At 38.8% G+C, this 17001-nt stretch overlaps 1 protein-coding gene across 1 annotated transcript in view; it reads right to left on the bottom strand.

Moving 5' to 3' along the window:
• Window positions 1-1719: 1719 nt before the first annotated feature.
• The window catches only part of COBL (cordon-bleu WH2 repeat protein), a 122151-nt gene continuing 106869 nt past the window's right edge, over window positions 1720-17001 (bottom strand). Inside the window, exons 15-16 of the mRNA XM_034416401.3 lie at window positions 3312-3566; window positions 1720-1790 (exon numbers count right to left, since the gene is read on the bottom strand). Coding sequence (XP_034272292.1) covers window positions 1749-1790; window positions 3312-3566 — 297 coding nt within the window. The 3' untranslated portion in view covers window positions 1720-1748. The remainder of the gene's footprint in view (window positions 1791-3311; window positions 3567-17001) is intronic.

Below are 17001 nucleotides of genomic sequence, written 5' to 3'. Positions count from 1 at the left end.
CATACTGTAAAATTATTAATTTACCATCTTCAGACAATTTGTAATTCCCAGAGGCATGCCAATTCAATGAAAATGTCAATTATATGTTAGGGGAATGCAATTTATTTTTAAAATGATTCTATAGTTCTACATATACTAATGTCAGGTTAGCCCAGGTTTCTGTTGCAGTCACATTGCATGTAACATTGAAATTATCTGGTTTACGTGAAATGTCAGATATGGAGAGGAATATAGCATAGTTGTTCTTACTTACTAAAAAACACTTACAGCTTCTCATATTTTGTTAATCAAAACTGCCATCAGATATGAAAGTTCAAGACTAAACATGATTTATCAATAAAATATTAGGACAAAATATTCATATGTTAGGATTGGCAATTTATTTTTTTTTGAAAAACACATAGTACATATTCCCATAAATCAAATGAAAATCAAAATCCAAAATTGAAGTCAACATCACATATGTCTTGTCATTGTTTCATCTGTGGCACTAAATTAAATTAATATTTTACAGTATATTACATGTAGTCACTGTAGATGAGCAGTAGCACTTCTAAAGAGCTAGATTATGTAATCTAGCAGTAATATACACTGAAAACTCAGTGCCTCCCATGTGCACTGTCATCATAATTATTAAACATAATACAATGAACATACTTCAAGTTATCTTCAATATCATGAGAAACAAAATCACACTTATGTTAATTTTATTTAACGGCAGATTTCCCCAAGTTATACATGATCTACAGGTTTTTTTAATATATCACTGAAACATATTAAGGGAATGGTGTAGTTGTAACACATCTACATGAACCCAGTCAGAACTATTTTGAATCATAAACCACCTGGGTAGCAACATTTTTTATTTGGAGCATTACTCACCATGTTCTCATTTTGCGAGTCATATTGTTGGGAATTGTGAAAGGGCACTGCTATGTTTTCATTAAATACAATGGACATGCTTTCAGAAACTGTTGTTAGGAGACTCTGCCATAAACACTTAGGCTAGCATTATTTTTCATCCCAATTTAGCAAATTTTTAGATATTACTATTTCATGTCCCTATGGTAGTCTATTTTTATAGTAATAAATTGCATAGCTCAAATATTGCAACTTAATTAACTAAGAAGTGGCAATTTCAGCACATGGCATTCTAAGCTATTCATTTTCTACCATAATCATTTTTTAGTTTATTTTAAAGCATCTATTGCAGAATTGTGTAAACTCTTGGCTCATGGGCTGCATCAGGCTTGTGTAGTATGTTGAAAGTCTCATTCCAAGATAAATGAACCCAAATTTGCTTTAGGGATAGGTTTCAGAAGGTTTTTTTAGAGATGAAACAGGTAACTTAAGATATTAAGATATTGGAGCTACAAAAGAATCATCTGGAATATTCTAAATATTTTTATATTTGAAAAGAGGAAAAAAATAAATGGTTTGGAACAGCTAGATGGTTAATGAGCAAAGAGTGATGTGCTTCAGGTACCTCTATAAAGGTAATTAACTTTCTCCATAAATACATTTAAATAGTCTTAAAGAACTAAAAAGTGTTCTCAGTGACTATTCATTCCAACTTCATGAATTTGGTAACTTGCTATTTTGGCTTGATATAATTCTGAAAATAGGTTGTTCCTAGACCCTTGGCACATAAACTGAATCAAGAGGACCACAAAGATAATTAATGTTGCTTGTAAACAAACTGGGAAGAGACTTGCATTCTTTCTATGAGGGATGACCATTTTAATCTATCACAATGTTTCAGCGTCGTAGGATTTTTCACAATGAGGCACCTGAAATAAAATAAGCACATATTAATAGCTTCTTATATTTTCAAACTCTTTTAAAATGAGATTCTTTTATATTCTTTTCCTATATTCCTTTTGAATGTACATATATATATATTTAGAAAAACTTTCTAATATTTCTACATATGAAATTAAATTTTAATTCTTTCTTCCAATTGATTGCATTTTTCTGGAACAACTGGAAGTCTGGGATCTTCTGCCCCAACTTAATGCCAAGGAAAAAATGTTCTGCCTTCAGTTCCAAAATACTTTTCTGCCATCTATGGACAAGGTGTTCAAAGGTTTCTTTTCAACAGTGAAGATTAAATGGAGCAGATATTGCTGCAATATTTCTTTCTTTTTTCTTATATTTTTAAGTAAATTCTCAGGGATCATATTTGATATAAATACTAAGACAAAATATATAAAAGATTATTGATTTGGACAGCACCTTGTTTTTTGAAATTGCTTTCTTACTTCACTGATTTTAATGCTATTGTTTACATATCATTATTTTATTTTTCTAGGTGTAATAGCTTTATGCGATGCATATTTCCTTACAAAATGACCTGAAAGATGTGTTTCTTATGAGTTATTCTCCAAGCAGATTAGACTGCCATATTTATAGTCTGAGATGAAAAAAAAATCCATTGTTTGTGAAAACACACATAACAGCACAGATTTATCTGTGTTGATGTACTTAAGTTATACTTCCAATATACTAGGAAATTCATTGATATCAGAGATACCAAATTGTTTCTATTGATCTTGCTAATACTATTACAGGCATTGCTACTGATGCTTTTCAATATTTTCCTGTATGAGTCTGAGTGAGACCTACTGATCCAACAATTTAAGTACTTTAGTGTCCTTAGCAGCAGGTTTCAAATTTGAGCTTTCTAGGTCTTGAGAAGAAATTTTTCAAACCTGTAAAGGATTGAGGGATTCACTTCTCAAATCTCATATATGCCATGATATGTAAGTTATGCACACAGAATTGCAATATCTGAAAGCAAATCTGTCCAAATAATATGTTTAAATATTACACCTTCTGAGTCAAACTGTTATGTGCAGAAATAAGTAAAACTTCTGTTGGACTTATTCAAAGCCAGAAGCTGGAGGAGAGATGATGCTTGATATGTTCCTTTCATGAAGAGGATATGGTTCCACCATCAGTCTTTTCATTAAAAGAGATAATAACTGAACTGCCCTAACATCCAGCTTACACTCACTTTCCTGTCATAAAAAGCTCTATTAGCCATAGCACTTAATTTATAAGAGCTGCTTCAACTGCTATGAAAATATGAAAGCCTAATATGTACTTTTTGTGTTTCAGTCAATTTTCCTGAAAAGCTTTTTACAGTCAGTTACAAAGATGTATGAAAAATCTTACCACAATAATTACAGCTGCTACTCATCTAAACAACTTTTTGGGGTGCTTAAGAATTGGAACATGCTTTTACCCTACCCTATCTTACCTCTCCTCTCAAATCAATATCCTTCCTACAAATACACTTTTTTTTTTACCTTTCTTAATCGTGCTTTCCCAGCTCCTGAATGGATTGCTTCAGTTAAGGCTGCCATTAAGGCCTGCCTTGAATTTCCTGGGCTGTCTTTCATTCTTGGAAGAGAATGGCCTTTTTTCATTCTGAACTGTGCAAGAGATAATGGCAAAGGAAGTGGTGGGGAAGGACCGTATTGTTCTTTTGCCGAGCTGCTTATATTCTTCAAGACTTCTGCATTTCGGAATCTCTGCAACTCATCAGAAGCAAACGAAGAAATCTACCAATTAGAAAATTAAAAAAAAAATGTTCACAGAAGAAATATTCAAATAGCAACAATTTGATACAAGGCATTTTAAACAGGGGTAGGATCCTACTTGTTTAACAACAGATTCACTAAGTGTGCACTTGTGCAGGGGCCAGACGCACACCAGACATGCATGCGCAGTTTGGAGAAAACTCACCTTCTGCATTGCTGCCGGCAAGGAAAACAGCTGAGGCACGGCAATGCAGTCTGCTGCCCCGATCAGCTGGGCTTCAGAAATGGAAATATAGGTGAGTATAATGCAGGGGCGGGCAGGCCCACCTCAAAATCGGAGGGAACTGATTCACCCACAGCTGAAAGTCAGAGCTAATGGTTCGCCCGAACTGGCCCAAACCGGTAGAATCCCACCACTGATTTTAATATCCCGTCTGAATTTTCAACTATTAAACTTCTATGCAATTTTATTTTTAAGACTGAACATCTGTTCCTGTTTTTTCGTATCTTCTAAAAGGACTGACAATCACAATCAAGGAATTAGTTTTGATGCGAAAATTCAATCTATATTGTTATTCTATTATTATTTTTGGCACAGGAAGGAAAAATGGTTAGCTGACCACTAGGCTAGATTCAAAGTAACCAATGCTTTATAGAATAAATGGTACTTGGCTCAATGGCAGTAATTGTGGAGGGATCTAGATGTCCTAGTGGACAATTACTTCTGTCTGAGCCAGCAGTGTGCTGCTGTTGCCAAAGAGCCAATGCAGTCCTAGGTTCCTACAACCATTCATCATATGCTTTAGCCTCCAGGTCTCTAAAGATATTTTTTAGAGTGCATTTCTCTGCACTCTTTCTAGAGTGTCAACATTTTTTTTTTGGTACCAAGGTGTCCAAAACTGGGCACAGTATTCAAATATGGTCTTACTACTGCAGTATAAAGTGGTACTAGCACTTCATGTGATGCGTCTCCCCTATAAAAATATGGTGAGATGTATGTTACAGAAATCCGTACCAGCTCAGTTGTCACATGGATTAACAAGGACCATGCTAGATGTTGGAGTTCCTGGATATCTGGTGAAAAATGGGCTACAGGACTCAGAACTGTTGGCTGATCAATCAAGGCCAGCAGCTCCATAGCTACTAGAAGAAAAGGTGTTTACACGTCACAAATACACAGTAATTGAAACAAGAAATAATGATCTATTATTATTACAGATCAAGTCCAACAAGAAAAGGATATTTGACACTAATGCACCTGTTCTGGAAAGAATAACATGTAGAATCAGAAATAATAGAAATAAAAGAACAAGGATTTTCAAGGATGAAAATGTTTTTGAACGCATTTGAGTTAATATAAAAGGAAATCACTCTACCAAACAGGAAATAGATAACTTTTTGCAAATCAGTTACCTAAGCAGGGCAAAAAGCATACTACACTAGTAATGGGGGATATTAAGTATCTTGACATAAATTGGAAGACAAACTATGCACCAAGTGGGAAATCAAATAGGTTCCTGATGAAACCAACAGACAACTTTATCACCCAAAAACTATAGGAGGGAACTAGTGGGCCGGCTATACTGGACTGAATCCTTACTAACAAAGATGAAATGATAGAGAAGATTGAAGTTGTAGGAACTTTGAGGGAGAGGGTCCATGTCATATTGGAATTCAACGTAATGGAGACACAAGCAATAGAACAAAGTCAAACTAGTGTCTTAGATCTCAAGACAGATGACTTCAATAAACAGAACAGCTTGGAAAGGATTCCATTTATGGAAATCTTAAAGAGAAAAATAACTCAAGAAGCATTGGAAACTCTGAAAATTGAGATTATAAATGCTCTGTCTAGTTCAATATCTCGGAGTAAAAGAAATAGAGAGACCCCAGATGAAACTAGCATGGTGGCATATAGAGCTTACAGTCTTTCCATCCCACCTTGGCTGGGTTGATTCAGTCAATGATTGTTGGAGATCCTGTCTTTCACCACTCCAGTATGGAATTCTCCAGAGATAAAAAAAAAAAAGGCGAAAGATTTATACGATCTGAAGAGAAACCAGAGTATGAGGACTTCCGGTTGGGAATCGTGGCGACAGGGTGTTGTGTGAGCGAGCTCTGCTCCACGACACTGTCTTTTTCGCCGTGTCTTGGGGACCCTGAGGGGCGAGATAGCCCGGAGAGCGTCTCGGACTAGAGAGGGGATCTGAAGAGTGGGAGATCGACAAGCAAACGTCTCCCGCTTGGACAGATTCCTCTGTCAATCCGGCATGGGTGCGTCCGCCGTCTAATGGCGGACCCGAGGCCGCGACAACCAACAACAACGAGGAAGCGAGAAGTTCGGAACGGTTAACGTGAGAAGGAAACCCAACTGCAATCCCTGGAGATCGTGAGAGCTGATCTTAAGAAACTGCGAGTAGAGCCAGCTGAAAGAGCTCAGGGCGGTGGTGAGGCAGCGACTGCAAGTGACAGAGCAGATCAGAAGTGTAGATTGCGGGTGAAACTGCGAGGAGGAAGGAGAACTTGCCAAGGCAGGGGAAGGCAAAATTAGAAGCTGTTAGTACTTTTTTTCCCTTAACTTTGCAGCCATTGTGGATGAAATAGCTCAGACTGGATTTTGAATATAACATCGTGAGGAAACATCAAAACAAAACTTTGCAGCTATTAACTCTTTGTTACCCAGGCTCTCCCGAAGGGAGAAACTGGAAGTGCAGCCATAAATTACAACGCACATGTGAAGCTTGACAGCAGGAACAATTTTGAGTTGCCTTGAGCTGTGGTGTTTCCTTTCGAACAGTACTCTGTTTACTAAGATTTAACTGTCCTTCGGATCTGTTGGGACTTCCCCGCAATTAATTAACTGAACTAATTTGATACATCAAAGAATTTTTTTCTCTTAATCGTGGTAGCACTTAATTAAATAATAAGAGTAATCAATTTTTAAAAAAAAAAATACATTATTGATAGGCTTTGATATCAATTACTAATAATTACTAATATTACCCTATTTATTATTTATTTATTCTATAATCCTATAATCACTCCTTTATTTATATCTTTATCTATTTTTCCCTGTTGCTATTAATTTTTTTTTAATTTGATTTATATGCCGCCCTTCTCCAGAGACTCAGGGCGGCTTACAATGTGTTAAGCAATAGCCTTCATACTTTTGTATATTTATACAAAGCCAGCTTATTGCCCCCACAAACTGGGTCCTCATTTAACCTACCTTAGAAAGGATGGAAGGCTGAGTCAACCTTGAGCCTGGTAAGATTCGAACCTGCAATAATTGCAGGCAGCTGTGTTAATAACAGGGTGCATTAAACCACTGTACTACCAAGGCTCCTTGATTGATTGATACCTATATCTATATTTATCTTAGATTACATAGGATTAAAATATATAGAATATATTTATATATATAAAATTAAATTATTGATTAGATTTAATGAACTTAATAAGTGTGCAATAGCTCAATTGGGTGAATATTGAAATTTGATTTTTGTAGGGTTTAAGAACTAATTAATATATACAGGTCTGGATTGGATAACTATATCTTATTGATAGTTCTTACTGTATAACATCTAGTTTATATTTATATATAACCTTAACTAATAATAACTGAATGAATTGTTGTGAGTTGAGCTATGAGCTGAGTTGGAAATTGAGTAAACCCTATGATTGGATGATTTAGGTTAATTCTATTATTAGAGTGAGAATAGTGCATGACAATTTGGAAGAATATTGAGGCAATTCTGATAAATCAGAGGAGCATTTTAAAGGAAATGACAAGCATCTCATCAGCAGTATTTAAAGCCGGAAAGAAAACATCATCTAACCCTGCACTAACAATGTCCTCTCCGGCCCCGCAAAAATCCACTGAAGTGCTAACTAAAGCGGACAAATCAGCAATGTTACCAACCATTCAAGCGAAACAGATGACCCTATCAACAATTCAAGAAACTATGCTTTTGCTACAAGAAAAGATAACCAACAATCATGTAGAATTAAAAACTGATATCCATTCTATCGATCAGAAAATGAGTGAGATTCAGGAGTCCATTCATAACAATGAGGAAAAGATAAAGAAGGTCGAGACAAGGGTGGAGCAGAATGAAAGGAATCTTGACTCGATGGATCAGAAATTAATGGCCCAGAATAGGGAGTTGGAGGACTCTATTATCCAGCTTGAGATGGACTGGGCAGCTTTTTACCTTCGTTTTCAGAACGTGGTAGAGGACAAGGACGAAGATTTGGGGAATGTTATGGTGGACTTAATAGCTGGAATATTACAACAGGACAAAGACGATATTATAAAAGAGTTGGATGAAATCTACAGGGTCCAAACCAACTACTCCAGGAGAAATAAGCTCCCCCAAGAAGTCCATGTCAGATTCGCCCGGAAGAAAGTAAAAGATATGTTATATAACATAGTAAGAGAAGAACCGGTAAGCTTCAAAGGCAAAGAAGTAATTGTATTGAAACAAGTTCCAAAAAAGGTCCGAGATCTGAGAAGAGATTATAGGTTCCTGGCGATTCAGCTAAATAAGAGAAGTATCCCCTTCAGATGGATCTTACCGGAGGGGATGCTCATCACCTGGCAAGGGAAAAGAATTAAGATTGATAGCCTTGTTTCCGCACAAGAACTTTTGGACCAGCTGAGGGGTGCGGAGGAAGATCAAAGTAGTAAGGAGGAATTAGATATAGCCTCCCAGGAAGAAATCAACGTCCAGTTAAGAAAACCCAAAGAAGGAACACCAGAGGAAAAGGAGCTAGAGGAGAAGGAAACCAAAGAAACTAAAGGAAAGAGACAAAGACCACAAAGAGCAGTAAGGGCAAATAAGAACTAGGTAGTTAGTAGGACAAATGGAGGGTTGGAAATTGCTGTCTGTCAATGTTAATGGTCTAAACAATGGAGGGAAGCGGAAGCAAATATTCTCAAAATTAATTAAATCTAATTCGGAAATAATATGTCTCCAAGAAGTCCATATAAGGAGAGAGGAGAGGAAATATTTGGAATTTGGGAAATTTGGCAAAACCTTTACCTCTCTAGCAGAGAAAAAAAAGGGGGGAGTAGCGTTATATGTAAAGAAAGGAATTATTGCTGAACTTAAGTATTCGGATGATAAAGGGAGGATATTGGCAATTGAAATCAAGAGGGGCAGTACTCCAATTTTAGTAGTAGCTATTTATGCTCCAAATAGGAATTTAGGAGAATTCTATAGGAAATTACGCCACAAAATAGGTGAATTGGGACATAGAAACATTTGCATTATTGGTGATTTCAACAGGGTAGTAAACCCGGAAATGGATTATAAGAGTGGGTTAGCGAAAAAGAACAAAAGGGAAAGACTCCCCAAAACTTTTTTTGATTTAGTTGATGAGCACAATTTAGTAGATCTCTGGCAAGTATTGCATCTGAATGATAAGCAATTTACCTATTATTCAAGCCCTCAGAAGTCATGTTCAAGGATTGATATGGTATGGGTCAGTAGAAGTTTGGGATTAGAAATCAATTCGGTTGAAATCGCCCCAAATGTGTGGGCTGATCACCATTAGAGATAAAGTGGAAGAGCCCAAACAGGGTTAAACGGAGGAGATGGAGATTAAACACCCATATTCTTAGAGATGTAGGGTTTACTAAAAAGCTCGAGAGAGACTTACAATTGTTTTTTGAGGAGAACGAGAATCAGGAAACGCCCCCAACATGCGTTTGGGATACAATGAAGGCTTATTTGAGGGGATTAGTAATATCATATAATATATATAACAATAAGGAAAAAAGAAAAGCTCAGAAGGATCTGCTAATCCAGCTGGAGGCAACAGAGAAGAGACTACAACGAGATCCCAGTGATACTGAAAAGAAAGAACAATGGATGACAATAAGACATGAATTAAATTTATTAGAACAGGAAGAATTGGCAAAAAAAATCAAACAATCTAAACAATACTATTTTGATAATGCAAACAAGCCAGGGAGATGGTTATCATATAAATTAAAAAAAGAGAAGGAGAAAGGGATTATAGATTGCCTGGAGAGTCGGGAAGGCAAAATATTAGAGGAAGAGGACGAGAAACTCGAGTTCGTCAGACAATATTACAAGACATTATACAGAGAGGAGGAAACCTCAACTGATACTATTAATCAATATCTCGCCAAAGGGAAACTGCCACAGATAAAGGATGAGGAAAGGGAAATGTTAAATAGAGAAATTACAATAGAAGAATTGAAGGGGGCAATATCTAAATTAAAGAGCAATAAAACCCCTGGTCCTGACGGCCTCCCAGGAGAATTGTATAAAAACCAGGAACTGGCAGAAATATTTGTACTGAAACTTTTGGCAATACGTAACGAGGCCCTGAGAGGCTCCAGGATTCCAGAATCGTGGAAGGAGGCATTCATCACATTGGTAGAAAAAGAAGGTACTGACCCCAAACAAATAAAAAATTACAGGCCGATTTCCTTACTCAACATCGACTATAAAATATTTATGGGAATATTAGCAGGTGGGATGAAGATAATACTAAATAATTGGATCCACCCCGACCAAAACGGGTTCCTTCTTGATAGACAGATCAGAACTAATATGAGAGTGGTTATGGATGTGTTGGAGTATTATGAAATACACTCCGAGAAACAGTTGGCCTTGGTCTTTCTCGACGCCCAGAAGGCGTTTGACAATCTAAATTGGGGATTTATGACCCAGCAGATTAAAAGAATGAATTTTGGGGAATGCTTCGAGAATGCGATAAAAGCAATTTACGATAAGCAGAGTGCAAATATTATACTGAATGGAGACATGACCAAAACTTTTCGGATTGGTAAAGGGGTAAGGCAAGGCTGTCCACTCTCTCCACTCTTATTTATATTAGCTCTGGAGATACTGTTAAGGAATATTAGGCAAAATAACGGAATACGCGGACTAGTAATTAGGAATGAAACCTTCAAAATTCAAGCGTTCGCTGACGATGTAACGTTGATCCTGGAGGACCCGTTAACAACTGGGCCAAAGGTATTGAAAGAGATAGACGAGTACGGGAAGTTATCTGGATTCAAATTGGAGGGTAGAGCCGAGGATTTTGTTCAGTATCTGTATGACAAAATCACTCAGATTCGGGAAGATTTGGACTCCGACTGGGTAGTCTCAGGGGGAGAGACAGGGGCAGGTCTTGAGAATGTTATCTGGGATGAGTTTGATCCTGTGACCCCTGAGGACGTGGAGAGGATTCTGGGTAGACTGAACGCGACCACTTGTTTATTGGACCCGTGTCCTTCCTGGTTAGTACTGGCTTCCCGGGAAGTGACACGAGGCTGGCTCCAGGGGATTATAAACGCTTCGCTGGGTGAGGGTGACTTTCCCACCGCCTTGAAAGAGGCGGTGGTGAGGCCTCTACTCAAGAAGCCTTCCCTGGACCCGGCAATGTTGGTAAATTATCGTCCGGTCTCCAACCTTCGCTTTGTTGCAAAGGTTGTTGAGAGTGTGGTCGCACAACAGCTCCCCCAGCACCTGGATGAAATGACGTATCTGGATCCGTTCCAGTCGGGCTTCAGGCCCGGGTACAGCACGGAAACAGCATTGGTCACGTTGGTTGATGATCTCTGGAGGGCTCGGGACAGGGGGTGCTCCTCTGTCCTGGTCCTGTTAGATCTCTCAGCGGCTTTTGATACCATCGACCATGGTATCATGCTGCACTGGTTAGAAGAGTTGGGGGTGGGAGGCACTGTGTTGCAGTGGTTCTCCTCCTTTCTCTCTGACCGGTCGCAGTCTGTGTTGACAGGGGGACAGAGGTCGACCCCAAGGCCCCTCATATGTGGGGTGCCGCAAGGGTCGGTCCTCTCGCCTCTCCTGTTCAACGTTTATGTGAAGCCGCTGGGCGAGATCATCCGTGGTTTCGGGGTGGAGTACCATCAGTACACTGACGACACTCAGCTGTACATCTCCACCCCGGATCACCCCAACGATGCCCTTGAAGTGATGTCCCGGTGCCTGGAGGCCGTACGGATCTGGATGGGGAGGAACAGGCTCAGGCTCAACCCATCCAAGACCGAGTGGCTGTGGTTTCCGACGTCCCGATATAGTCAGTTGACGCCATCACTGACTATTGGGGGTGAATCATTGGCCCCCACGGAGAGGGCTCGCAACTTGGGCGTCCTCCTGGATTCACGGCTGTCTTTAGAAGAGCACTTGATGGCCGTGACCAGGAGGATTTTTCATCAGGTTCGCCTGATTCGCCAGTTGCGTCCCTTTCTGGATCGGGACTTGTTACGCACGGTCACTCATGCCCTTGTCACCTCCCGCCTGGACTATTGCAACGCTCTCTACATGGGGCTCCCCTTGAGGAGCACCCGGAGGCTCCAACTGGCGCAGAGTGCGGCCGCGCGGGTGGTAATGGGAGCGACATGGCGTTCCCATGTAACACCCCTCCTGCGCGAGTTGCACTGGCTCCCGGTGGTCTTCCGGGTGTGCTTCAAGGTTCTGGTTACCACCTTTAAAGTGCTCCATGGCTTAGGACCTGAATACTTGCGGGACCGCCTACTACCACCAATAGCCTCCCACCGGCCGGTACGCTCCCATAGAGAGGGGCTCCTCCGGGTGCCGTCAGCCAAACAATGCCGACTGGCGGCCCCCAGGGGGAGAGCCTTCTCTGTGGGGGCACCTACTATCTGGAACGAGCTCCCCCCAGAGATACGGAGGATCCCGAATCTGCGCACCTTCCGCCGCGCCTTAAAGACCTTACTATTTCACCAGGCCGGCCTGGCCTAATTTTCCCCCTCTTTTATAAGAGATTTTTAAAATTTTAAATATCTTTTAGTATTTTATATATTCAATTTTAAATTGGTTTTAAAAGTTTGGGGTTTTAAATTTGTCGGGGCCAAAATTATTTAATTTGATTTTATTCTATTTTTAAATTTTGTATGTATGTGTTTTTATTGTTTGGCTGTGCACCGCCCTGAGTCCTTCGTGAGTAGGGCGGTATAGAAATCTAATAAAATAAATAAATAAATAAATAAAATTAAATATGACAAAAACTAAAATGTTAACAAAAAACATTCCGAAAAGAGAACAGGAAATATTAATAGGAAATTTGGGCATCCAAATAGCTAAAAGGATAAAATATTTATTGATATGGATTACCGCTCGACTTTGAAGGAGGATAATTATACGCCATTACTGACAAAAATCAAGCAAGATTTGGATCATTGGGGGAAGCTACAAATATCGTTTTTAGGTAGGATAGCCACCATTAAGATGACTATTCTCCCCAAATTAATATATTTGTTTCAAACCACTCCAGTTAGCATTGACAAAAATTTTTTTTCAGATCTAAACATGATAGTAAGGAAATTCATTTGGGGAGGGGAAAAAACGAGAATTGCGTTATGTTCTTTGCAGGAAAAAAGAAGTAAAGGTGGATTTGGGCTCCCTGTCTGGGAGATATACCATAGAGCTGCCAATTTAGTATGGCTACGAGAGTGGGCCATATTAAGAAACAAAAGAATCCTACAATTGGAAGGGCATGATCTGCTAAGAGGCTGGCATGCCTATCTTTGGAATAAAGGAAAGGGGGCAGGGATATGTTTCCACCGACACAAAATTAGAGATACATTAATGAAGACATGGAAAGAAATTAGGCGTAAACATTACTTTAAAATCCCAAAATGGATCTCAACAATGGAGGCTATGATCTACCCAAACACAATAAGCAGAGAGAAAATGTTTACATACCAAGACATTTTAGACAACAGCGGTAACCTCAAATCTAATGAGACATTGAAAGAGCAAGGGATCCATATAGATTGGTGGTCCTATTTACAGATAAAATCCCGATATAGGAAAGATAAACAGGAAGAGGGAATAGAAGCGGGAATAAATAGCTTTGACAAGATATGGCTTGGCAACGAGAATAAACTATTAGCTAAATTATACTCCTACCTGCTCGATTATGATAGAGAAGGAGAAATACTTAAAGACCAAATGATCGCTTGGGGAAAAAATATTGATTCAAAAATAAATTTAGATGATTGGGAAGAGATATGGAATAGCAATCTTAAATTGACAAGAGCAATAAGCTATAAGGAAAATCAGTATAAAATGCTGTACAGATGGCATTTAGCACCATCTAGAATTGCAAAGATCTATCCGAATGCAAGTCCCAAGTGTTGGAAATGTGGCCACCACCAAGGTACCTTCTACCATATGTGGTGGACGTGCCCGGAAGCAAGGAAATTCTGGAAAAAAATACAAAAATGAGTCCAAGAAATATTAAATGAGGATATTAACTTTTTACCTGAAATCTATCTCCTGGGAGTGCTAAAACGGAAATTTGTTAAGGAAAAGAAATATCTGATTATTCATATCGTCACGGCTGCTAGACTCTCCTATGCCAGTTGCTGGAAAGAGAAAGGATGTCCAACTGAGGAACAGATAGTCAATAAAGTATTGGACTGTGCAGAAATGTGCAGATTAACATATGTCTTAAATGGAAAGGAAGACTCAGAATTCTATACGATCTGGGATCTGTGGTATAGGTGGTTGAAAAATAAATGCAAAAGTTAATTCTCATTAGGACAATGTACAATTATTAATCAATCTATATATTATTGTTGTATCATGTATTCAATTTCACAGAATTTATGTATGAATTGTATAATATTTAGATAATTGATTAGATTCCATATATGTAAATATATAAGATGACTACACGTTGCCAAACCATAGAATTTGAAATGTAATGTATTCTTTATTCAATAAAATTTCAAAAAAAAAAAAAAAGGAATTCTCCAGAGATAACCTTTTCTTCTTTTTTATTTAACACAAATCAGCTGAGATATCATCCATTGGTTTTGGGTGAAATACTATCAGTCTTACCTTGGGTAATCTGAGTAATGCACCAGAATGTAATCCCCACACACTAGAATGTATTCTTTATTGTGCAAAATATGGAGGGGATCAGCTGGTATCCTGCTTTCCACTTCTATTCTATGGTCATAATGTATATAGAAGGATGAGAACCAGAAAAAACAACAATCAGAAGCTACATCTCTCAGACTATCATGTTAACTACTCAGGTATTGCTTTTAATAGTCTTTTGAATAGAGAGATTTTTGCAAATTAAGTATATTTGGTGTTAATCTAAGTTTATACCTGGTCCATTTTTAATTCTTGTGAGGACCTCCTTCCCTCAGTAGGATGATAGATATACAGATATAGGTATAATTGTTATCTAAAATATCTCATTTTATCTACTACTGGAACAGGAGGCTGAAAGACAATGTTTGCCCAGTTACAGCTGAGTTCTCAGATGTGATTATTTCTGGATCTGATTCTAGTGAGTGTTAATCCTGAATTCATAACCTCTCTGGATTATTGGGACTGCCTCTGAATGCGACTTGGAAACTACAATTTATTTATTTAAACAATTGATAAGACCACTTATCTTGCAAAAGTGACAAGGATTAAGTGACAAGGATTAAACAAGAATTAAAAACAAGACAACCTGTATGCACAAGGCCATAAACACAATCCAGTTTATAAAAAAACTAGTATTAACCAACATTAACTAGCAGAGCTCCCCCAACATTATGTTGTTTAATGGAAGGGACCCAGAACATGCCTTCCCTGCTCTATCTGGTGGGATAGAGCAGAAACAAAAGTAGATGGGCACTTCCTCAAATATGCTATTCAGGTTTTATAGGTGAAATCCTGAACCCAGAATTGCACCCAGAAGCCCACTGAGCATCAAAGTATTCATGGAGCAGTGCTGCTATACAGGACTACTGAAAACATAACCATACTGTATATACAGTGTCTACAAACAATTCCTTAAAGCAGCTTATCTTTTCCCTCAATCTTGCAGTCACTGTTTGTGGCTGTAACATAATTCCAAAAAAGTTGTTGCTAACAAGAATTATGCAAGCAATTTTCCATTAAAATCCAAAGGGCTGTTTCAAACCATTATAAATCAAAAGAGCTGCAAACCTACGTGAAGCCAGCAGCAGAAATACAAAAACCAATGAAAGTGAAGTGAGATAAATCTCAATTTACTACAACTGCTATGTTGCAATAGTTTACATATTTTGTTGATTCTATTAGCAGATTTAAAAGTGAACAAACCATTTTTGCTACATAAGGGCAATCTTTATCCATTTAATATATTCTGCTTTGACTCAGCAGATTTGCCAGGATGTTACTTCAACTTTCCTTATATAATTTTTAAGCCCATATTTAGGACCAGAGTTAGGATTTCAAATTAGAATGGATTTTTGTTATAAGCTGGATGTAGCCCAATAACTCAGAGACAGACTCCAATTCTTTTCTGTAGTTTTATTATTGATCTATTGGTACTGGAGGTCACTGACCTTGTACCTTTCTCTTTCAGGTATACATCTGGAATCTCCTGTGGACCATGTGGTTGGACCTTTTGTACCCAGGAGGAGGGGCTAAGAGGTAAGGAGTGGTTATAAGGATTATGGGATATGTGGTTAGTTAACCCTTGAAGGTCCGGGTGATCAGGGAGACATAGTAGTTAGGCATTTATCATGACAAAACCCCCTCTAAATGCCTAACTGGGTACCTGAGGCGGTGTTTGCATACATACAGAGAATACACTGGTACAGGCATGAATTACAAGCAAACACGCATTTTTGACATGAGGTAAGCATGTTGTTTATGTGGTAGGGGTTTAGTGAGAATATCTGCTGTTTGCTCCTCTGTGTCACAGTGCACTGCCCTAATGAAACCTATCTCTGAAAACTGCCTGACGTGTTTGTATTTAATGTCAATGTGCCTAGAACGCTGACCTATGGCATCGGCCCTAGAGATCTCTATCGCTGCCTTGTTGTCTTCGTGGATAACTATTGGATATGAGGGTTCAGCCCAGATGTCGCAGAGCAGGTCATCAAACCATACTAGATTGTTTGCGGCCTTTGATAGGCAAACAAATTCTGCTTCCGTAGTTGATGTGGCCACCAGTTTTTGCTTTCCAGTGTACCAATGGATGGGGCAATTGTTGAGTAGTAGCACGTAGCCTGAGGTGCTTTTTCTGCACTCTACGTCCCCAGCCCAGTCAGCGTCAGCATAGCAGGTTAGCTTTGGTTCCTCGGATGTTTCTGGTTCTAGGCAGAGTAGGGCATCCGCACTGAATTTTAAGTATCTAAGTAGTCTTTTGATGGCGTTCCAGTGTGTTACCGTGGGTTTGCTTACATGCCTGGACAGCAGGTTGACGGCTAAGGCGATGTCGGGCCTGGTCCAGTTGGATATGTACAGCAGTGACCCTATCGTTGATCTATACAGTTTGTTGTCTGTGAAAGGTTCAGATTCCTCATACATGGTCTTCAGGAACTCGGGTTGCATGGGGGTCTCGCTGGGTTTTGCTTCGGACATGTTGCATTTGGACAGCAGCTCGATGATCTTTTCTCTCTGGGAGAGGCGGAAGCCCTTGTTGGTTTTTATCA

Source organism: Pantherophis guttatus, chromosome 4 (genome assembly GCF_059756535.1).
Source record: "Pantherophis guttatus breed Tessera chromosome 4, ASM5975653v1, whole genome shotgun sequence".
Taxonomy (NCBI): domain Eukaryota; kingdom Metazoa; phylum Chordata; class Lepidosauria; order Squamata; family Colubridae; genus Pantherophis; species Pantherophis guttatus.
Note: the sequence above shows the minus strand (reverse complement) of the source record. Positions and strands in the feature narration are given on the sequence as shown.